General features: G+C 34.9%; 1 protein-coding gene across 15 annotated transcripts in view; it reads left to right on the top strand.

Annotated features, from left to right (window-relative positions):
• BCAS3 (BCAS3 microtubule associated cell migration factor) overlaps positions 1 to 23,584 on the top strand; it is an 803,928-nt gene that overhangs the window by 286,664 nt on the left and 493,680 nt on the right. For all 15 annotated transcript variants that reach the window (XM_072637728.1, XM_072637734.1, XM_072637735.1 and 12 more), the window contains one exon: positions 19,492 to 19,756. In XM_072637728.1, the coding sequence (XP_072493829.1) occupies positions 19,492 to 19,756 (265 nt within the window). The remainder of the gene's footprint in view (positions 1 to 19,491; positions 19,757 to 23,584) is intronic.

Below are 23,584 nucleotides of genomic sequence, written 5' to 3'. Positions count from 1 at the left end.
ATAAGATATGCTATAAATATTTTTGTACATATGAATACTTTTTCTCTTTCCTTGATTTTCTTGGGAGGTATAGACCTAGTAAACATAACTGAATCAAAGGGCATATATACATAGTACCTCTTTAGCTTTTGAGGCATTATTCCAGATTCCCATCTAGAAAGCCTTAACCAGTTCACATTTCTACCAACAGTGCATTAATACAAGTGTTTTAATCGACATTTCTTTAATTATAGGTGATTTCAAACATTTTTTCTTAAGACTATTGCTAGTCTTGATTTTATTGATTTTTATCCTCTGAAAATTGCCTTTTGCTATCCTTCTACCATTTATCACTTGAGGAATGACTCACAGTCTTATAAATGCGACTCAATTCCCTACTTATTTTAGAAATGAGACCTTTATTGTAGAAACTTGTGGAAGAGACTTTCCCCCCCAATTTCCTGAGTCTATCTGATTTGAGGTGCATTGATTTTATTTGCACAAAACCTTTTTAATTTCATGTGATAAAAATTGCCCATTTTACCTCCTGTGAACCTCACTGTCTCTTGTTTGATCATAAACTCTTCTCCTGTCCATAGATCTGTCAGCTAATTTCATCCGTGATCTTCAATCATGAGCTACTTTGATTTTGGCTGGTTAATCAATCACTGGAGAAGCATCCAGTGCCCAAGTTTACACTAGAGGTGGATGGAATTGTGCAGACCTTCTGAAATAGGTTAAATAAATAGACCTTTGGCTCCTAAAAACCTTTGCCTTCACATGGGGGTACAGTAAAAAAAGTCCTGGATTTGTAATCAGAGGACTTAGGGTAAAATCCTGCCTCCTCTTCCAGGTATGGCCTTGGTCATGTGTCATGTGTCATATCATACATTCACTTCTTCCTTTGTAAAATGAGGAGATTGAACCAGATAACCTCTAAGGATTTGTTCAGCTCTAAATTTATGATTCTATGTTCTCCCACCCCAAAATGTAAAAAATCAACTTAGATCACATTTGTTAAGCACCTACTATGTTACACATCTCCCATATTTCATCTTAACTTTTACCAATGAAAAACATGTAAGTAAAAATCTCTTAAACAAGGACTCCATCTGAAAAAATATATATATACATATATTTCATTCCAATTGTTTCTCTATTGTGAGACTGAAGTTTTTCTTAATTATCTCTGCATCATTAATATTTTTTCACTTGCTTCAAGCAACTAAAGAATTTGGCTTCCTTTTGTGCATGATTGTAATCATTGTTCTGTTATTTCTGCTTATTTCCCCTTTCATCCGTTTATAGAAATCCTCTCATTGTTCTCTGAATTCATCACATTTCTTATTTCCTGCTTCACAATAGTATTGCATCAGATGTGTCTACCTTTGAACAGTTCTCTAACTGATGTTCACTTATTTTTATTACTGATATTTACTACCACAAAAAGTTCTTCTTAGAATATTTCAGTAAATATGGGATCTTTGTTTCTGTTTTTGATCTCCTTGAGTATTACGTATGTTGTGGCATGATTTTTGGGTCATAGGATCTTCACTTCAGAATCCATGTGAACCTTTTAAGTTTTTTGACCCAGTTCATCTTTTTACCAAAGAGGAAATGGAGGCCTATATTAAGTGACTTTCTAAGGGTCACCTGGGTAGTTAGGGGAGGGTATTGAGCAATATGTAGAAATTTGAACTGAGGTCTTCTGTCTCCAAATCCATTATTCTTTATACTATACCATGGGTCAGAGGGTATGAAACATTTTAAATCACTTTTCTTGCATCATGCCAAGTTGTTATACAGAATGGTTGAATTACCAAGAGTTAACTAGTATGTCTATCTTCTCATGGGCAGCTAAGTGGCAGAATGGATAGAGTGCCAGGCCTGGAGTCAAGAAGACTCATTTTCCTGAGCTCAAATCCAGCCTCAGACATTTTCTAGCTGTATGACCCTAAGCAAGTTACTTAACCCTGTTTACCTCAGTTTCCTCATCTGTAAAATGAGCTGGAGAAAGAAATGGCAAATCATTCCAGTATCTTTGCCAAGAATATCCCAAATAGGATCACAAAGAGTTGGACATGACTGAAACAAGAATATCTTCTCATAGCCTCTTCTCCATTAACTGCTCTCCTTTTTTGTTGTCTTTGCCAAATTTCAGGGTATGAGATGAAACCTCCAATTTCTTTTAAATTTTCCTTACTTCAACTATTAATGATTTATATCATGTTTTCATGTAGTAATTTATCTGATACATTTTAGCATCATTGCCTCAAATCTTACTCATGAGGGAAGAACGATGGCTTTACATCTCTGTTTTTAATCTTAGAAAACAGATGAACATGGCAGGAAATGTTGGTTTAGATCATCTGTAAGGGATGTTTTAAATTCTTTGAGATTTCTCAGATAAGCATTGTTTTATAAGTGCTACGAATAATAAAGTTCAGTATTAATTTCTACAGACTGTTTCCTGAATTAGTCACCACAGTAGGAAGTGTGCTTAGCTTTTTAGAAACATCATCACATAATATTTATTAAGTACCCTTTCCTTAGCCAACATTCCCTTGCATTCCTTGTTCATTAGCTTCTCTCAGTTTAGAGCATTCCATAAACAGAGGCTTAAAATCTTTTCAGTTCTTATTGAATATACAGTAAGGTTTCCAAGTTAGTCTCAACCAAGCTGAAGTGTGTCTACCTTGCTTTTCCAGGGGAAATTTCTCCAAGTTGGAAGTTTCTTACTATTCCCCTACCCTAATCTGCCTCTTGTTTCCTTTTCCTGCCCATTTTTTTCTTATTTCTCTGTTTATTGGTACCTGGGAAGGAAAAAATTAAGACTTTGTAGACTTACTCAGTTTATGGATTAAAGGAAAACAAGTGGTGAATGGACTGAACACAAGAAATAAAAATACGTAAAAGTAAGCAGAGCCAAGAAACGGTATCTCTAGTAACTACAACAGTATAAATGGGAAAAAATCAACTACATGCCAAAAAAATTATGAAGATCAAGTAGTTCTTGAATGAAGAGATATGAAAAGATGCCCCCCTCCCACCTTGCATACATACCCTATCCTTTCACAAAAATGAAAGCTCCACAGGTGTTACATATTGCATATGTTCTTATTCATTGTAGCAGTCAGTTGTGCAGATTTCTTTTTATTCTCTAAAAAATACTATTTATCATTTGGGATGGCTCTATGAGAGGGGAAGAGGGAAAGGGAGCTATTCTCTGTGATTAGCTATGGTGATATAAGAAAATATCAATAAAGACTTACTTTAAAAATAATAATAGAAAATTAACATTCAGTGAAATTAGCATAATTTATCATTTTATTTCATGCTGTATTCTTAGAGCATTTTTTACATCAATCCAAGGGACTAGATGCCTTCCTTTAGGGGAATGTATTTTCCTTTAAGTCTTTCAATATATTATCCATCTATCTGTCTATCTCTCTATACATATATGCACATGCACATGTGTGTGCTTGTGTATGTATGCACAACCCTCGTTACCCATCTCTTATCCTATGCTTTTGTTCTGTGACCAGTTTACCTCCTTTCCCAAGTCATTGTAATGCCTTGTATATCTCTTTATGCATAAACATTATCTTTAGTGAAAGGCACCATTTATTAAAATGAAAGTTTATAGTTTTTTAGAGATGGTGATATTTCATAATTCAAATCGAAGTAGTACCAATTGTAATTTTTTTTACTGTTGAAAAAGCATATAACTTGGATTGTTTATTTGCTATTATTGTGAAGTAGAATTTGAATGGTATGGAATTCCAGGTATTGGATTTGGAAGTGTATACATTTTTGGTTACCTGTTGAACATTGGGCTCTTATGTGGAAGACTACTGGAGCTGTAAAGTACTTAGTAGAATATTAACTTTCAACAACAGAAGAGGTAAATGAGAGAAGATTGGAGTATTCAGTTATTTCTAGTTGCCAAAGAAAACACGATCACTCTCTCCATAAACACTTACGTAATAAAGTGTACCAAATGGATCAAGCACAATATACTAAGACACATTTGGAGTATATGAGTAAAATGATGAATTTCGTGGGATAAGCCCTGGGTTTTGTGCGCTCAGACCAACTGAGACACCATTTGTATTTCAGAAACAGCATGGAAAAGCATTAAGGTGATTATAGTACCATCTTGTTCATTATTAGAGTCAAAGTAGATGGGAGGGATGTGACATTAGGGCAATGAATTCCAGGCATTCCTCTTAGATTTTCAGGGATCATGTCCATGAAACTTTACCCTCTGATTCTTTTCTATGTACAAAAAATGAGCGGAGTTTTTCATGACTACTGGAAAAAATTGGATAATGTGATAAAATTTCTGACTTTGTCAATTTCATGCTACTCAGCTGATGTTCTTATTGTAGAAAAGGATTGTCCTGAAGCAGCTCTTGAGCCTTCAAGTAGTCTAAATCTCTTTTCGAAATGTTGTCATAGGAGGAACAACAAAGGAGATAAGAAGAAAAGGGACAGCAAGCTAAGTAGGAAAGTTTGGGAAGGGGAACAGGAAAACCTTTTGGCAAGATGAACTATTTGGATAAGAATTCAAAATGAACTTTGTGAAACTTATCAGTTAACTCATGAAGGTCTTTAAATTTTCTTCTGCATGCAATCACAATCAGTTATTTAATTATGCTTGATTTTTATTCATATTTATTTCACTGTATTTAATTGCTATTATAGTTAATCATTTATTGAAGTTTGGCTTTCTTTCCTTGTAAAGTAGGACAGAAATCTTTGATGAATTTGATGAATTCATCAGAGTTTTGTTTTTCAGGCATATTGAAAAAAAAAGCACATAGTTGGCCAGACATGTATGCTATGGCCCTGCAAAAGCAGTGAAATATTAAATGCATGAACTAGGTATTATGATCTGCTGATCTTTTCATTTTGAATCCCAGCTTCGTTTCTTACTAGGTAGGCAATCTTGTGAGCAAGTCATGTAACTTATCATGTAAACTTAAAGGATTGAACTAGGTAACTTTTAAGGTCCCTTCTGTTTCTCCAATTATTATCCCATGCCACTGCAAGCCTCCCTTCAGAGGGGAAGAATAATGTGGCAGGCAACTTGAGGGTCTTCAATTTTCATTTATCAAAGAAGAAAGGGAAAAATTTATTCTCTTGGAAATAGTATGTTATATATGTTATAAGATATAAGGCATGTTATTAACCACTGGATCAGTTGGTCATTCAATCAACATTTATTAAGCACAGCTTAATTGCAACAGATACAAAGACAAAAATGCCATAAAGAAATTTATCTTCATAGGTGGAGAAAATATGTATCCAAAGAAATGAATAATAAGCTAATTCAATGTAATTTTGGGGGGGAAACACTAAAACTTGGAGTGAATGTCAAAAAGTTGACATGTAGGAGGTGGCCTTTGAGCTGAGCTTTGAAGGATGTAAATACTATCAGAGGTGACAGTGAGAAGTGAGTCCATTGCTGACGTGAAGTACAGGTTATCCATGGAGTGATGTCTTCTGTGAAGCGTAGCACAAAAGCCAGTTTAGGTAGACAGAAGATTGTATGAAGTGGAGAAGAATTTAAGGCTGGGAAGGTAAGTTGGAAGCAAGGTATAAAGGACTTTAAAAGTCAAACAGAGGAGTTTCTGTTTGATCCTGGATGTAATAGGAAGCCATTAGATTTTGGTTTTTGTGAGTAGGCAGATGACATATTCAAACATGGGCTTCAGGAATATCACTTCAGCAGCAGTGTGGAGGATGGATTTGAGCAAGAGAGAATTCAGCTAATGGGCAACGGTAAGGGCTTCATCATTGTGGATACTTCTTCCCCTAATGCAGATTGCCACCAGGATAAAATGCAACCTCCTCTGTTTAGTTTTTAAAGCTGTACCCAACTTTTGTCCCAAAGTGTATTTCTAGCCTCACTGGGCATGACTCCCTTTCCCATACTTGGCTAGCACAGCTGGCCTTTTGTCTGCCCTCACACAGCACTTCATTTCCTGTATTTCTGCCTTTGCACCAACCATGCCACATGTCTGAAATGTCCTCTCTGCTTAACTCTACCTGATAGAATCTTTGTCTTCCTTTATAATCCTCTTCAGACACCTTTTTCTGTGTGAGTCCTGCCCTGATCTGCCCAGCTACTAGCCTCTTCCTTTCCAAAGTGCCCTTGTTTTTTCTACCTTGTTTATATTTCTACTGTATTCATATTTTATTTAGGTTCTATACATGTTCACATAGGTACTTGTTGTCTGTCTCATTAGAATGCATACTCTTTGTGAATAGGGATTATTTTCTTCTTTATATTTTTTTCCCCCAGGTCCTGGTACATAGTAGATAACTTAATAAATACTTGCTGGTTGATTTTTTTCCCCCCAAACATTTTGTTTGAATTGTTCTTCCATATTTCAGTATTTCCATGTGTTTATGATATGCCTGTCTCCAAGGTCCTTGTCAAGAGGGATAATGCCCACTTCTCTTCTCTCCTCTGCAACTCCCTCCCCCCACCTAAAGAACAGCAGTCAGTGTCAGCGTTTAGCAAGTATAACAATTAATGGAGCATCATATCTTCTAAGTGTCATAACCTCCTAACAGCAGGTTCACATAGAATAACACTATCTTAATGGGTAACAGTGACTGATTTGGGATGAGGATTTTGTTGACGTTTCATTTTGTCCTCATATCCTTCTCACCATTCCTTTTTTCACTTCTTTGAAGAAGGCTAGAGAAGAATTTAAAATGAACTTTTGATCTTGTACCCATATTGCCTTCAAATTGCTCATCTGAAACACCCAATGATAGAATGTTCCTTCAGGTTGTGTGAGCTGTTGCTTTTTCCTTTTACAAAATTACTGAAATTTTCTCTTTTGCAAAGTCCAGGAGAGGGCTCCGTAAAACACAATATGAACGAAGGGGCTGTTGTTTTGAAATAGTGGAAGTGATTCCAAAATGGACCTAAAAACATACAATTCCAGCAAACAATCTGGACACTATTATTTTTACTTTCATAGGCAAAGAAGTAATTATCAAGAGGTTTACTGCTGACCCACTGCTATAAGTCACATAAGGCTATGTTGCTGGTAGTGGCAGTGGTCATCTGCATAAATCTAGGCCATCAACAATTCCTTTGAAGTCTTACTTCACAATTCCTCTTACATCTGTCCCTTCTTTTGCATTAATTTTAATGTCAGTATACAAAGCCTAAGTCTTTATCCCTTCATGCTTCAACATTTGATTTTGTTGTGGATACTTTCTTAAAGCTTTTGCTTTGAATTTTTCTAGAATTTCACCACGCATCTGTACCTACCATATGGTTCCTATTCTTTAGGGACTTGTATTCTAAGGCACACTGACACATATATTGTGTATATAGTACACGTTGAAACAACACATAGAAATGCATTGTAAACCAATACCTGATCTTACAAATATTTTTTTAAAAAATAATTAAAAGGAAAATAAAAATAATGTGAAAGAAGACTGCATCAACTAACTTTTTAAGGCTTTGAACACTATCTTGATAGAAGCACAGTTTTCTCTCTGCCCTATAAGATTGAAACTTTAATATTCAATTTATCCTAGAATATTCAGGATCTGAGGGAATTATTAGTTCACACTATGTAAACTCATTTGAGACTGATTGCTACTATAAAGCTAACGTAACAATTCACAATGATAGTATTTATATCCACTATGTAAGGTTCTTTTTTTCTTTGTACCTGAGAAATCAAATTAGTTATCAGAATCTTACTTGGTGAATTTGGAGGTGCACCTGAAGGACCTGTATGATCTTAAAAAATATTTCCTCTAAGTTGTGGTGTAGAGTCTACTGAAGCATTTGTACTTTCTATAGAGTAGCATTCATATCAGTCAAATGTGAATCGCCGTGTTCCTTGTTCATTCCCTTTTAAACAATGTCAAATTGACTTGTTCCTGATCACTGAAATAATTACCTTTTAGAAGCACTACTGTAGGCACAATAGTATCTTTTATTCTCCATGTATTGTATAACCATGAAGATGTGTTCTGCTATAGAAGATTATCTGTGAAAACCTTCCAGTTTACATCTTCTTTTTTCATCAGGCATACATCAACTTCCTCTCTTATAAAGATAAAAAATGGACATTTTGGTCATTAGTTGTCTTGTGTCATTTTATTTGCCATTTTTTTTACATGCAATCCATGACTATTTCCAGTAATTTGTTACTTTTCAGTCTTCAATACACACATATTTATTTCCCAAACCTGCAATACATTATTGTTAATATTTTTGCCTTTATTTCCAAATATATCCTCTTTACCTTCTGATCCTAGAGAATTGTTCCTTGTATCAAAGACTCAAAAATGTAACAAAAAAATAGCTAAAGAAAGATGTGACAAAAAATAGCTAAAATGTCAAATGAATCTTATAGTATCTGTAATGTACATCTATACTTCTGTTCCTTTGTAAAGAAGGGAAGGAGATATATATTCTCTTCTCTCCTTTAAGACCAGACTTGGTTAGTATAATTTTAAACCATTTAGATTCTTTTTGTTGTTGCTGTCACATTTATTGTTTTTTTGGTTATAATTTATTTCCCTTTGTATCAGTCTTTCCAAGCTTTCTTATTCCCCTATTTGTTGATGACTTGTTAACAATGTAATTGAATACCATTTTGCTCTAAGAAATCGTTAAAGGTTTGGGTTCAGAGAAATTTGGGAAGACTTGTATGAACTGATGCAGAGTTGGCTCAGCCTACCCATGAGCAATTGATATTTTCTTCAATTCTTTGGATCTGATTTTATGTGTGTGAAGGTTGTTTTGTAACTGTGTTCATATAGTTCCTGGGTTTGTCAGGTGGTCCCCCAAGCGTCTTATATTTTCTACGGTTACTTTAAATGGAATTTCTCTATATGCTTCTGGACTTTGTTGGTAATATATAGAAATGCTGATGATTTAGGTGTGTTTATTTTATATCCTGAGAATTTGCTAAAGTTGTTAATTATTGCAACTAGCTTTTGAGTTGATTATCTGGGATTCTTCAAGTATATTATCATATTTTCTGTCAAGAGTAATAGGTTTGTTTTTCACTGCATATTCTAATTCCTTCGATTTCTTTTTCTTCTCTTATTGCTACAACCGACATTTCTAGTACAATATTAAGTAATAGTGGTGATATGGGGCATCCTTGACTCACCCATGATCTTATTGGTATTATTTTTGAAAACTAATTTTGTTATTCTTTTCAACAAATCACGTTTTAGTTTTATGAATCAGGCCTTTGCTTTTTCTCGTTTCCTTTTTATTTCTATTCTAGTTTTACTCTCTCTTCCTTAGTGCTTACTTTATTTGTTTTCTAATTTTTAAAATGCATATTTAGTTCCTTAATTTTCTTTTTAAAATTTTTGCTAATGTGTGTTTGTAAGGATGTAATTTTTTTCCCCTGAGGACTACTTAGCTGTATCTCAGAAATTTTGGCATATTCTTTCATCACACCATTTCTTTTACAGAGTTAATATTTTCTATGATTTCTTTCTTGACTTAATGATTAGAATTTCATTATTTTTTACATTTGTGTATGTATCTTTCCTTGGTGGTCCCTTAACCAATGATTATTGTTATTATGTTATGACCTGTTAAGAATGTATTTCAATATTTCTACTTTTTTTAAAACTTTTATTTCCAGTGAATTTGTGGCCTGATACGTTGCCAGTTTTTATAAAGGTTCTTTTTAGTTCTGAGACACAAACACAGAAACACACACTCACACACACACATGTGCGTATTTTTGCAGTTCCATTTAGAAGGCACAATAAGCCTTTTAATTAGTTTCTTCAGCAAATTGTTCAGTTCCATATTTTTCCTTTTGTTTATCTTTCTGGTAGACTTACCTAAAACTTAGGAGATACTGAACTATCCTGTTATTATTGTGTTACTGTCTATGTCTTTTTATACCTCAGATGTTTCCTTTATGAATTTGTATGCTAAGGCTAAACTGATAATAGTTTGTGGTCTATGATTCCTTCCAGCATAATGGAGTTGTCTTGTTTATTACTTTTATTTTTTGAATTTTGTTTTTGCTTTTTCAGATTCAGATGATTGCAACTCTGGTTTCAAGTATGATTCTCTCCCCATTTCTGTTTAAACAGTACTGTGTTCTTTCACTTATTTTGTTTAATGTTTTTTTTTGAGGTGACCCTATTCCTACTGACTCTCTTTCCCTCATTCTAGATCCTCTTCTCTCATTTGTTACCCCATTCCATTTGGAATTTTACTTTTTAGTACCTTTTTCTGTCCTGCTTTTATTTGGTTGTATAACTCCCCTCCCTACACATACCTTTTCCCTCTCAGTTAAGTAGAATCAGCAATGAAGGATAAACACACATACAAGTAGATTTCCCTTTCCCCTCTTACCCTACAACTAGATTTGTTAACTAGTTTTTTTTTTTTAATTTCAATTTTTGTGTCCTTTTCCAAAAATGATTTTTCTGACTATCTTTGTTATGTCTTTTCTTTCTCTCTACTCTGGATCCTCATTCTCTGATTTACAATTATCTGGTCTCTCTCTATTCCTTATGAAGCCCAAAATTCCAAGGTATCCATTTGAGTCTCTCTAGGCAGTTTCTGTCTCTGTCTTGTAGAGCTTGCCCCGTGGATTCCCCTTTTCTACTGTGCCTCCCTCTCAGAGCAATGCTAATTATTGTAGATGATAGAGACAATACTGCTCTATGGAAGGGTTCCTTCCTGATCATATAACCTCACCTTACCTTTTTTCTTCTGGCTCAAAATATCCTAAGATTCTTTTTGCCACTAAGAGCGCTAACTCTGGTACTGCAGCCCCTGGACTGTGTTCTAAGCTCCATTGCTCTTTAGAACACATTATTCCATTTCTTTCTGTATTTTCTGGTGGGTACAGAATAGTTTCATGGTATTTTAATTTCCTTTTTTTTCAGTTTTCCTCCTTATCTCTTTTAGACCTTGTTTCTAATTTGAATTTTTAAATTTAATCACCATCTGATCTGGAGTTTGTATTACAACTTTGGTATTTTTTTCTCAAGGTGATCTATGTCCTTCACTTGGCATGTCATTTTCTGTGTTCAGACGTTCTAGCACTTCTCTGCTATTATTTTATTATAGAGTTAAAGTTTTTTGTCCTTTCGTGTTCTTTGTTACACCTATGACCTTTTATTTATCTTCAAGATCAATATGATTTGCTTGTGCAGTGATTGTATTTTCTTTTAATATTATTGCTTTTTTCCCTTTTCTTCTGGATTGTCCTTCACTTCTTTATATTTGCATTACCAATTTATTGTTCTGTATTTTGTTTCTTTGATGAGACTTGCCATCCCAGATACCAGTTTAGTTATTCTGGCCATTATTTTTGCTGTGCAGGCCATAAAGTCTGCTCTCATGATTATCATTTGTCTTTTGAACCACTCATGAACTGCATGTTGTCATTTCATGTTTTTCTCACTTTGTACAGGGTTCTCTGTCTCATCAAGTGTTTTGTTTTCCAGTATTATCTAGATGCCTAAACCAGGGATGGAGAACCAACAGCTTTAAGGCCACATGTAGCCCTAAGGTTGGAGGTTTCCTACCCCTGGCTAAACTTATTTATTAGATCTAGAGGTTGTACTTCTTTTTATTGTTGTATTTTCCCTGTAAATTTAGCTTCTTATGTTTAAGGTCTTTGAGTTTTTTTCTTCCTGAGACCTTTGGTAGTTTTTAGTCCCTTCTCTTTCCTCAATTTTCCCTTATTGTTCACTTTCTGACTCTGTTCCCTCTGATAGTGGGAGCTAAATCTCAAAGAGTCTCAACTTCCTCCCACTCTGGGAAGTTCATGGTTTATCAGCCTAGGTCTCTCCCCCAAGTGAACTTTGGGTGGTCAGAAATTGTCCCAATGCTGTGCTCTTTTTCTCAGCCTTAGTGACTAATGGTAATATTTCTTCTCTTCTCCCTACCTGCCTCCCACAGTGCATATAGTTGGTATTCTGTTCTAGTTTCTTGTTCCACTCCCTCTGATCCTCAATTCCTTTACCCTCTTATATTGAAGAAGTAATATGCTCCAAGTAATTTTAGCTTTGACTTTTCTTTTATTGTCAAGTATAATTTATTAAACATTCTTGTTAAAATGATGATGTGTTAAGTAATATATGAAGCAAATTTAAGGTATATACTCTTACCACTTAGGAGTTAATCTTAGTAAAGCACTTTGATATTTTTGTCTGAATGCTGGACTGGAGATTTACGGAATTTGATTGTAGGTTTTTTTTTTTCTGTATATCCAGATATTACTGTAAAAACTAGATATGTTTCATCTTTTAGATCCTAAGGAAGATATTCTTCAGAAAATGAATATCTCTGTGATCTTTATTTAGCCTATTAACTTCTTTTCTCCTCTTTTCGTTATTTTTAACATTCTTTTTAAAAAAAATTTTTGAGTGCCAAATTTTCTCCCTTCAGTGTTCCCCCACACATTTAGAAGGCAAGTAATATGATATCAGTTATACAAGTGAAATCATGCAAAGCATATTTCCATATTAACCCTGTCTAAGAAAGAAAAATAAAGAAAATGAAAAAGTTATACTTTAATTTTCACTCAATTCATCAATTCTCTCTCTGAAAGTGGATGGTATTTTCATCATGAGTCCTTTGGGAACGTCTTGGATTATTATTTTGATCAGAGTAGCTAAATCTTTCACAGTTGATCACCATTACTGTATTGCTGTGTACAGTGATCTCCTGGTTCTGCTCACTTCATTCTGCATCAGTTCATATAGGTCTTCCCAGGTTTTTCTGAAATCATCTCCCTCATCATTTCTTATTAGCACAATAGTCTTCTATTCACTGTCTTATACCACAGCTTTTTCAGACTTTCCCCAGTTGATGAGCATCCCCTCAATTTCTAATTACATGCCATCACAAAAAGTGCTACTACAAATATTTTTATACATCTAGGTCCTTTTCCTTTTTCTCTGATCTCTTTGGGAGACAGACCTAGTAGGGATATTGCTGGGTCAGAGGTTATGTAATTTTATAGCCCTTTGTACATAATTCCAAATTGTTTCCAGAATGTTTGGACCAGTTCCTCTCCACCAGTAGTACATTGCTATTTAGTAATTTTCAATTATGTTTGACTATTATTTGAGGTTTTCTTGAAAAAGAAGTAAAGTAGTTTGCCATTTTCATCTCCAACCTGTTTTACAGATGAGGAAGCTGGGACAGAGGGTTAAGTGACTTGCCCAGAGTCACACAACTAGTAAGCGTTTAAGGTCAGATTTGAACTCAGGTCTTCCTGACTCCAAGTCTGTGCTGTATTCACCATATCACTTTACTGCCTTGGCATAGAGTAGCAGTTCTCAAAGCATGGGGTTGGGACACCTGGGGATTCAAAGGTTCTTTCAGTGGTTCTGCGAGGTCAAAACCATTTTCACAATTCCTTTTAATTTCTTAGTATAGTAAATATTGATAGATTTAACCTACATAAACAAAAAGGAAAGGAAAAGCAAAAAAACAAAAAAAAAGTGAAAATAGTGTGTTTCAATCTGCATTCAGATTCCATAGTTCTTTTTCTGGATGTGGCTAGTCTTTTCTATCACGAATCTTTTGGAATTGTCTTGGATCATTATATTACTGAGAAGAGTTAGCTCTATTATAATTAATCATTGTACAGTGTTGCTGTTGCTGCGTACAGTATTCTCTTAGTTCTTCTCACTTCACTCATGGAAGACTCTCCAGGTTTTTCTGAAATCTGCCTTCTCATTTCTTAGAGCACAATGATATTCGATTACATTCATATACCACAACTTCTTCGGCCATTACTCAATTGATGGACATCCCCTCAATTTCCAATTCTTTGCCACCACAAAAAGATCTGCTAGAAATATTTTTGTATATGTGGGGCCTTTTCCCTTTGTTATGATCTCTTTGGGATATAGACCTAATAGTGGTATTGCTGGATCAAAGGGTATGCACAGTTATGTAGCCCTTTGGGCATAGTAGGATGATTTATTATTGAACTACCCTACAGAGAGATGGTAAGGTACTTTCCATTTATATAGTTTTGATCATTGTGTCTATTTTTTATTTGACTCCACTTAAGTTTGCATTGGTTCATGTAAGTCTAACCATATTTCTTTGTATTTATCATATACATCTTTTCTTATAGCATAATAGTATTCCATTGCATTCATTTATCACAATTTGGTTAGCCATTCTCTTATCACTGTACATCTGCATTATTTATAATTTTTTGCTACCAGGAAAAGTGCTGTTTTTAAAACTTTGGAATATTTAGAATCTTCCTTTTATCTGTGAATTCCTTAAGGTACATTTTTTGGGGCATCTATGGAAATTTTTGGTACCAATTTTTAGTCACTTGATTTGCATAATTATAAATTACTTTCCAGAAAGGTTGTATTAACTCACACCTGCACCAATGCCTTAGTGTGCTTGTCTTTTTACATCTTTGCCAAATACTCAGTGTTTCTGTATTTCACCTTTACTATTTTGCTGGTTATGAGGTGAAATCTTAGGGTTGTTTTGATTTTCATTTCTCTAATTGTTACTGATTTAGTGTAGTTTTTCACATAGTTTAAGAACTCTGCTTTGGAGAACTGTTTTTTCTGTTCCTTTGGTCACTTATATGCTGGGAAAGGCTTATCTGAGAAATTTGATGCAATTTTTTTTTCTCATGTTCAGTGCTTCTTTTCCTCTCATCATTGAGGCATTAATTGTATATTTTTCATGTTCCATGTAATCATAATTATCTATTTGATTTTATGTAGTTACCTCTAACCCTTGGGAAAGAATGTGTCTTCTACCTAAAGCTGTGAGTGGCATAGGATCTTACTTCTTGTCTAACTTTTTAAAAATTGTTTGCTCTTTTATATTGAAGTTGTGCATCAACTTTGAATTTATTATGCTGTAAGACATTGGTGTATGTTTAATTTTTGATACACTGCTTTCTGGTTATCCTACCAGGAAATTCTTTCTTAAATAACTTATATTTTCTCTGTGTGTGTGTGTGTGTGTGTGTGTGTGTGTGTGTGTGTGCGCTTATAGAACATTTGGTTTTAGAGTTCCATTACTTCTGATACTTTCTTGTCTAGATTTTTCAGTTTTTCACTAATACCAAATGTTTTTGATAATCGAAGCTTTGTAATATTGTCCGAAGTCTGGAAGTGTTATTCCTCCTGAAGTCCTACCTTTAAAAATATTTCCTTTCATGTTTTAGACCTTTTGTTCTTTCAAATGAATTTTGTTATTATGTTATAATGTTTTCTAAAATAACCTTCTGGTAGTTTAATTGGTATATAACATTTAAACTATAAATTAATTTTGTTATTTTTATTATATAGGCATGTGCCTTGCATATGCCTATAGCTATTCAAGTTCTTTATTTCTTTAAGGAGCTTTACAAATTGACTACCAAATACTTTATGGTTATTTTGAATGGGATTTTTTCTATCGTCTCTTAGATTTGTTAATATTTTGAAACGGTACAGTTTTTGTTGATTTATTTTATAGCCCACAAGGTTGCTGAAGCTATTAATTTTCTCAATTAGTTTTTTATTTGAGATTATCTGGGATTTTCTAAGTAACTTATCATGTTATCAAAAAATAAGTATAGTTTTGCCATCTCTTTGCCTGTCTTTAATTTCTTTCCCTGATGTAACAGCAAGAACCCTGACACACACAGGAGGGCCTGCTGTACAGGTTCTTGAATCTGCTTTTCTAAAAGGAAATCAACTTTTGAGGGATCAACAATCTATTTTATTGAAGCACATGTATCATTCACATAGTTCAGGGAGAAAAGTCAGCACCCTGAAATTTACAGAAATAAAAACCAACAGGCAATACATACATCACAGATCAACAGACAGATCTGTCTGACCATACATCCATAGTTACCAGAGAGAGAAGCACCAACATCTGGGTTTTCAAAGCCTGAGGGCTCCCAGAGTCTCATCTGGTCAAACAAATATTTCCAGTTAATAAGCCCCAAAGTAAAATCTCACCTCAGAGTACATATACACTTTTCCAAGCTGGAGGGCATGACCCTCTGACCCAGTATCTTAATAGAAATAAACAAAAGGTGTGGACCTTCCTACAAAACAAATCTCCCCTAATCAAACTTTCCTTAATGGGTAGGGCCATTAATGGGTGGGAAAGATCTTTAACTTTCATAATTACACCTTGTTTTGCTGCTATTGCTAGCATTTCTTGAACTGTATAAAATAATCATAGGAAGGATGGACATCCTTGTTTTACTCCTGAATTTATTGGAAAAATTTTGAATATTTGCCTATAATATGTGATGGTTGCTTTTAATTTAAGGTACATATGGTTTATGATATTTTTAAAAAGATTCCTCCCTGTACTTTGTAGTTTTTTCACAATTAGGACGAGTTTCATTCTTTCTGAGATGGGAAGCAGAGTGGAAAGGGTTTATTTAGCTGGAATGCCTGAGTTTAAATGCCATGGCAAGTCATTAGTTCTAAATCACAGGAAGTACTAATCTCATTGTAACAAATCTTCACAGGTCAGACCACAACACAAGAGTCATATTCAGTTTGATGGAACCAAATTTTAGAGTTGACCTGGAGAGACCAGAGTGTATCTTGAAAAAGAACAATTTAAACAGTTACAGATGTAAACAAATGTCAGTCACAACTTGTTTGACCTCCAGTTGTTTCATCTGCAAATTAGTGAAGTTGACAAGATACCTTCTCCTAAGATGCCTTCTAGCTCTCAAAATTAATTCTAATGAAAATTTGGTATTTGGATCTAATCAGAAAGGGAAATGCCCTATTCCATCCCTTTCTCTTGGAAGTGGGGCAAGGGGAAAGGGTATACTGATGGTGGTCTCATTATTTTCAGTCATCGTTATCATTGGGAGGAATGTTGAAGCATCTAGAAACTGTAGTAGGAATTGTAGTAGGCCAGTAAATATGTTTTTTTTAATAAGCCAGAAAATTTTTTTTTATAATTAGAATACTTTGAAAAGTGTAATGCTGCTTGTATTTGTAACTTTTATTTCAATTTTTTTCCTGCTTTCTTTCCACTTTTGATGTGTCGTGATCTCAAAAGAGAAGTAACTACTAGCTACTTCATTATTATCATCCATTTCTTTCTCCTCTTTATCCTGATTTGTAAGACTACTTTTCATCCTATTCTATTCTACTTGGCCCCCATGATAAGTTCTCTGTATTCTTTCTTGACAGCTAGTCTCATTTGTTGGCAGCAAACTGTCTGCTCATTTATTAGTACTGATGGGCTTTTGAGGTGTTGGAACAGAATCCTGTCTGTTGGCAGTTTTCTGCGTAAACAGAGTGAGATGGGGGTCTGCCGGATACTAATTATGTTAACACCATGTTTCTAGATGCCCTGCTACAGACTAGCAAAGAGCCTGCCTCAGGCTTTCTGTTTCAACAGCAAGATTCTCAAAACCAAAAAAAAGAAACTCTTTGTCATCAGAGGCTCTGAAATTCTGTTTTACTGTAACTGTTCTAGAAAAATGGTTGTATAGGTAGCATGGATCTGTTTGTAGTATGGCTAGAGCCTAAATTACTTTTAATGGCACTGACTGCTTTTGTCATTGAGAAGTCCTCCTTTCAATTTAATTCTGACATGTGGAAAATGCATCTGGTTGTATGGTGTGAAATGTTATCTTCCTCTCTTATTTCTGCTTTCCAGACTCCCTCCTCCCCCTCCTCGGCCCCTCAACCTCCAATCCTCTCCACCCTGCTCATTCTCCTCCTAACCTGCCCCTCTCAGGATTTCTTTGTAGTGAGGCTCTCTAATTCATTCTGAGAAGCCTGTAAAGAAGCAACTCTTTGTAGCCAAACTGGAGGGTTTAAGTGCTTGGAGAATGACTTTTTATCAGTAATACCAGCTATTCTGAAAGTGCTAAACCTGTCAGCTTTGAGGAGATCATTTAACTATATTGTTAGCAAGTCATTTTGATATGTCACCATAATTGAAAAGGGGCAGGTGTGTCATTGGGTTTGGGAGTTTATCCACGTACCAGTGATGAGGCATTTGTCTAGAGACTGTCTGAGAGGGAAGTATCTTGTCACAAGTCACAAGACTTAAATCCTTTTTTATCTCCTAGGCTTCCAGCACTATGGGAAACTCCTACTTTGATGACTGCTAGCTGCTTTTGTTGATAGTGCATTTCTGGAATATTTGTCAAGATTTCCATCAGTGCTTAGACCTCTTTGTGGATCTGGTGTATTGTAACTTGGAGTTCTTTGAAAGCTTTAGTAGTTTTATTTAACTTATGTTGTTTAATGTCATAATAAATCCTAATCCTCCTATATATTTGCATGCAGTGTTAGAGCCCATTCATAGACATGCATCTTTAATTCTGCTTTTATCTCTTAAAGAGGTTTTGTTTTGTTTTGTTTTTTTCCCCATTGGTACAGTTTTAGTATATTTTTCCCAGAAGCTATCATCTTTACTTAATCTTGTTTCCTTTTATTCTGTCTGACATTATAATTTCAAAGTATATTCTTTTTAGAAAATGTTCCTTAAGACCCCAGATCTTATTTTCCATCAAGGTGTTATGTAGGTATGCAGGAAAAATTCAGACACTCTTTTTAAAACACTATTTCTGGTTTTGAGATTTATGACAAAAAATAGCTTGATTTTTAAATGGAGGTAATATTGTTCAGCTGTCAACTTTAGGCTGTTATGAAAACAAAAGCAGAAAGTACTTACTAATATTTCTTCTCTAATTATTAACTCTACAACTCCCATTTAAATTCAAGGCTCCCAGGTAGTTGCTATTGAAGTTTTGGCCAGCTTTCTCTGCCCAGCTGTTCAGTTTCCCTTCTCTGAGAACCTTCAACTGAAATGCCTTAAATAATTGGAAGATCATATTAAGCACTCACTTAATTTGATTAAATTATTTCCCATATTTAGGTCACAAAAAATAACAAATAATTTTCTCTGGAAAAAAACCTTCAGATCTGTCATAATTTTTAAAATATTGAACCAAGCTTTTTAACCTTTCACCTTCTTTACTTGTTTATATTTCATAGTAATGAAAACTAGAAGTAATGAAGTTGCCTTTTCTTATGCTAAATAAAGTACCCTTTGATTTTTGGGTAATTTTTGCTTATAAAAGACAAATTCTACTAATGAAAATATACCTGGAACTTACAACTGGATTTATTATCTAGTAAGGGGAATCTAGTTAGGACTTCTTTTATGAATTTAAGCTTTCTATAGCAGAGGATATCCTTTGAGATTATTTTATTATATTATTATACACATATATATTATTATATATTAATATATTATTATAATTATTATATCATTATATGGAAGTAGCAAACGTAGAAAGTGGTACTGTTAGATCCTTGGTCATCATGCCTGTGATGATCTTTTGCATAGTTAATTTCAAATTCATTATACTGGCTACATGAAATTTTGTCACTGAACTGACTTTTTTTCTCTAAGAGATTTGTGTTTCATCTGGGTCAACCTATGCTGTGATATTATCAGCTTCTTCCTCTTCTCTTGTCTTTTTCTAGGTGCAGGACATCTGTTTCAGCCATGACTGTCGCTGGGTTGTCGTCAGCACACTTCGTGGGACCTCACATGTTTTTCCCATCAACCCTTATGGTGGCCAGCCCTGTGTCCGTACACACATGTCACCCCGGGTTGTGAACCGCATGAGCCGCTTCCAGAAGAGCGCTGGCCTAGAAGAGATTGAGCAGGAGCTCACATCTAAGCAAGGAGGCCGCTGTAGCCCTGTTCCAGGCCTGTCAAGCAGCCCCTCCGGCTCTCCTCTTCATGGTAAACATATTTCCTCTTATCCTTATGTTCCCTCTTCCTGCCCCCAATTCTGACCTTACCATTGTAAAAAACCAAGCTAATTCTTCTCTGTTTGAAATTCAAATACTGTGCATTTGTGAGATTAAGCAAAAATTTAATTTAACCTTTTAATCAGTTAGCATTTAAGTAACAAATTATTGATCTGCTACACATTTTTAGCTTTTAAATATATTCTTAAAACAGGAAAATTTTAGGAGTCATCATTTTAGATTAAAAGATTTTAAGAAATTTAAAATTGAGTCTCATAGCTTCAGAGATTGTAACTGCATTTCCCCGCAGTTTTTGCCATCTCCTAGTCTTGTTGCTCTTTGTTAAGGACCAATGCTGGGGTAGCACATCTGGTCTACAAATATCCATTGTTGGTGAGGAGGAGATATTTATCACATGTGAGGTAGATGTCACTTGAATAGCATTATCACTCTTTAAAAATATGTAGAGACTACTGTGTAGTACACTGTAAAACTAGAGTGTTTTATTTAGTCTTCTATTAAGCCAAAAGCATTCTTTTCAAAAAATATATTATGACAAAAGCAATTTTAGTGACCTATATGTATTTTGACATATAGTATTACAGGTGGGAAAGAGACTTTGAGTCTTGCTTAAGGATTGGTGTAAAATAAGAGAAATTTTTTTCTAGAATGCTTTTATGTAGGCTTGTTGTATTTTATAGGAGTTAGAATATGAGGAGACTGGTAGCAACATGCTAATGGGTGGGGGTGGGAGTTTGAGAGCTCCTTGGGATTTCTTGTTTTTTGGTAACTTATTTTTCTCACTTTTTCTTCATTTCCACAATAGTATTGAGCTCTGCACCAAGTACATGTTTAGTAAATACTTGCTAATCCACTTTTATAGCTTCTGTTTGAGCTCTTCTTAGACCATATAAATTTATGTTGGAAAAGAGCAGTTTTGATGTATATCATTTTAAAGCAGTATTGTACAGTAGAAAGAGCTCAGGATTTGCATTTAAAGGACTCACCATTGACTCCCTGAGTAATCTTGGACAAGTCATTTAAGATTTATGGACATTGGATGATGACTTAGAGTCACCTTTTCACTGGCCAGTTTAGGCATTGAAAAATGAGGAATAATTCTAGAGGTCATATTTGCATAAACAAAATTCTTATTTATTGCTTCTTGACCATCTATCTCAAGATCAGATGTACTGCCATGGAAACACTTGACATGGTAGTACTTGGTATACATGTATATGGGTATGTGTATATATGTGTGTGTATACATATAATATACATGATATATGTCTTGATTTTTATGTATAGGTCATCATGAACATGCTCTTTAACCTCTAAGTTACTGAAAACATTCTAAGTCCAATCTTTGCTTTGTATGCACCTGTAGATTGCCTTATGTTGAATCTAGGGAAATCACTTACCAATATATTATTGAAATAGACTACTTCTTGCAGAAAGCAGCACCTTCCAAGAGTAGAATTCAGTTTTCTATTTTATAGCAATCTGACAAATTTATTAGAAAACTTAACTAAAAAATGATTTTTTAAAAGTTCTGTGCAGGAATATGCAAATTTTCCTCTAAATTGTCATTTTTCCTCTCTACCAAGTTCTCGGATGTAATTGAAGTTTTAAATAAATTTAGCATGTAATATTAAGAGTTAGGACGTTCTATTTGCATATGCTCAATTAAAGAAGAAAAGCAGAAACTCATGGCATGGTGGTATTTCTGAAATGTCAGAGTTCATAATAAGATATACTCATTAGACACCTAATAAGGAATGAAAGAGATTTAAGAATTTTCACCATAAACTTTAATACATATTCAAATTCTTTTCTGTTTAAAGGTAATTATATTGGTTTTCACCCTTCTGAACTAAACTAAATGAACTAAAACCAAATAGACACAATGGGACCAAATATTTATAACATAAAAGTACTTTATAAATGTTCTTGTTCAGCTGCTTTATTTTACAGATGAAGAAACTGAGACCTAGAAAAGTTAGATGACTTGTCCAAGATTACTCAGGGAGTCAATGACAAGTCCTTTAAATGCAAATCCTGAGCTCTTTTTACAGTACGATACTGCTTTAAAAATATAACATTAACCTATCAGAGTCAGGTATTTCCCCATGCAGATTTTATTTTATTTTGTGTGGTGGTTTTGGAAAATACAAATAGTAAGTACTTCAAACTTGTGAACTTATGGACATTGGATGATGATTTAACTAGGAGCAATATAGAGTCATCTTTCCACTGTCTAGTTCAGGCTTGAAAAAATGGGGAATACCTCTAAAGATCATATTTGAAATTCTTCATTGTTGCTTCTTGACCCTCTGCCTAGAAGTCATGTGTACTGCCATGGAAACACTTGGTACACACCAAGAGTCAATAGGGAGGTTCTCCCACTATGGGAGAACAAATGAAGCTTTTGCTCTGAGCCAAAAGAATCATTCACATGCTCATGTATGTGAATTAGATGATGGAAATGAGGAGGTGTAAGAAGACTGGAAAGGTAGGAGGTGGTTAGGTTATGAAAGGCTTTGAATGCCAAACAGAGCATTTTGTATTTGCTCCTAGAGGCAATAGGAGATTGTGTGTGTGTGTCTGTGTATGAGTGACATGATTTGACCTGTGTTTTAGGAAAATCACTTTACTGGCTGAATGGAGGGCGGATTGCAGTGGGGAGAGATTTGAGGCAGGCAGACCTACCAGCAGGTTATTACAATCATCCAGGAGTGAAGTGATGAGAGCCTGGGCTACAGTATTGGCAGTGTCAGAGAAGAGAAGGGAATGTATTTGAGATATGTTACTAAGGTGAAATTAATAGGCTTTGGCAACAGATTGGATACGGAGAGTGAGAGAGAATGAAGAGTTGAGGATGACACATACATTTTGAGCCTGGTGGACTGGGAGAATTAGGTTGACCTTGAAAGTAATAGGGAAATTAGAAGAAGAGGAGGATTTTGGGGAAAGAGAATGAGTTCTGATATGGATGTGTTGAATTTAAGCTGTCTGCTGAAATCTAGTTTGAGATGTCCAAAGGATAGATGGAAATACAAGATTAAAGTTCAGTAGAAATGAGGTCAGTGTAGCGTTGAACTGGTTCACCAAAGGGTCAAGTTTAGGAAAGAGGAAAGAGTGACTAGTTCATTGGTGGTGATAGCTGGAAGACACCTGAGGGGTTTGAGGCATTGAAAGTCATTGCTTGGATGAAGAACAGGATTTGATAAGGGAAGTCAGAGAGAGAGGTGGAAAACCAATAGATTATGGTCAGATAAAGAGATTTCAGAATTCTTGAACTTGGAGATGGTAATTTGTCAGTGATGGCAAGATCAAGGGCGTGACACATCTTTATGTGCCTTTGAGGTAGAATGAAGGAGGAGCTCATGGGAAATGAGTAGGTTGAAAAAGCCAGTGGTTAGGGTACTTGAAGGAGAGTCAGGATGTATGTTGAAGTCCTTTAGCATGAGAACAGGAATTGGGAAGGAGAGAAAAATTATAAGCCACCAGTCAAACTCATTAAGGAAGGAAGAGGAATGATCTGAGGTCCTGAAGACAACAGGTGTAAGGATTTTGATTGGGCAGTAGAGAAAAAAGAAAACATGAACTTCAGAGAAGAGGTTACTGAGTAATAGAGGTAGGCAATAGAAGTGGCAATGGGGAACAAGGAGCATTCCAATTCCCCTGCCTTGACCAGTAAATGAGCTGAGAATCAGTGAAGTTATAGCTAGTCCAGGAAAAAGTGGCTAGTGAGGCTGTATCATCAGCATGGAACTAGGTTTGAATGAGAGCTGGAAGTGGTGGGAACTGAAAAGATTTA

This window comes from Notamacropus eugenii, chromosome 2 (assembly GCF_028372415.1).
Source record: "Notamacropus eugenii isolate mMacEug1 chromosome 2, mMacEug1.pri_v2, whole genome shotgun sequence".
NCBI lineage: Eukaryota > Metazoa > Chordata > Mammalia > Diprotodontia > Macropodidae > Notamacropus > Notamacropus eugenii.
The sequence above is the reverse complement of the archived record's forward strand: the minus strand, read 5'-3'. Positions and strand labels throughout refer to the sequence as shown.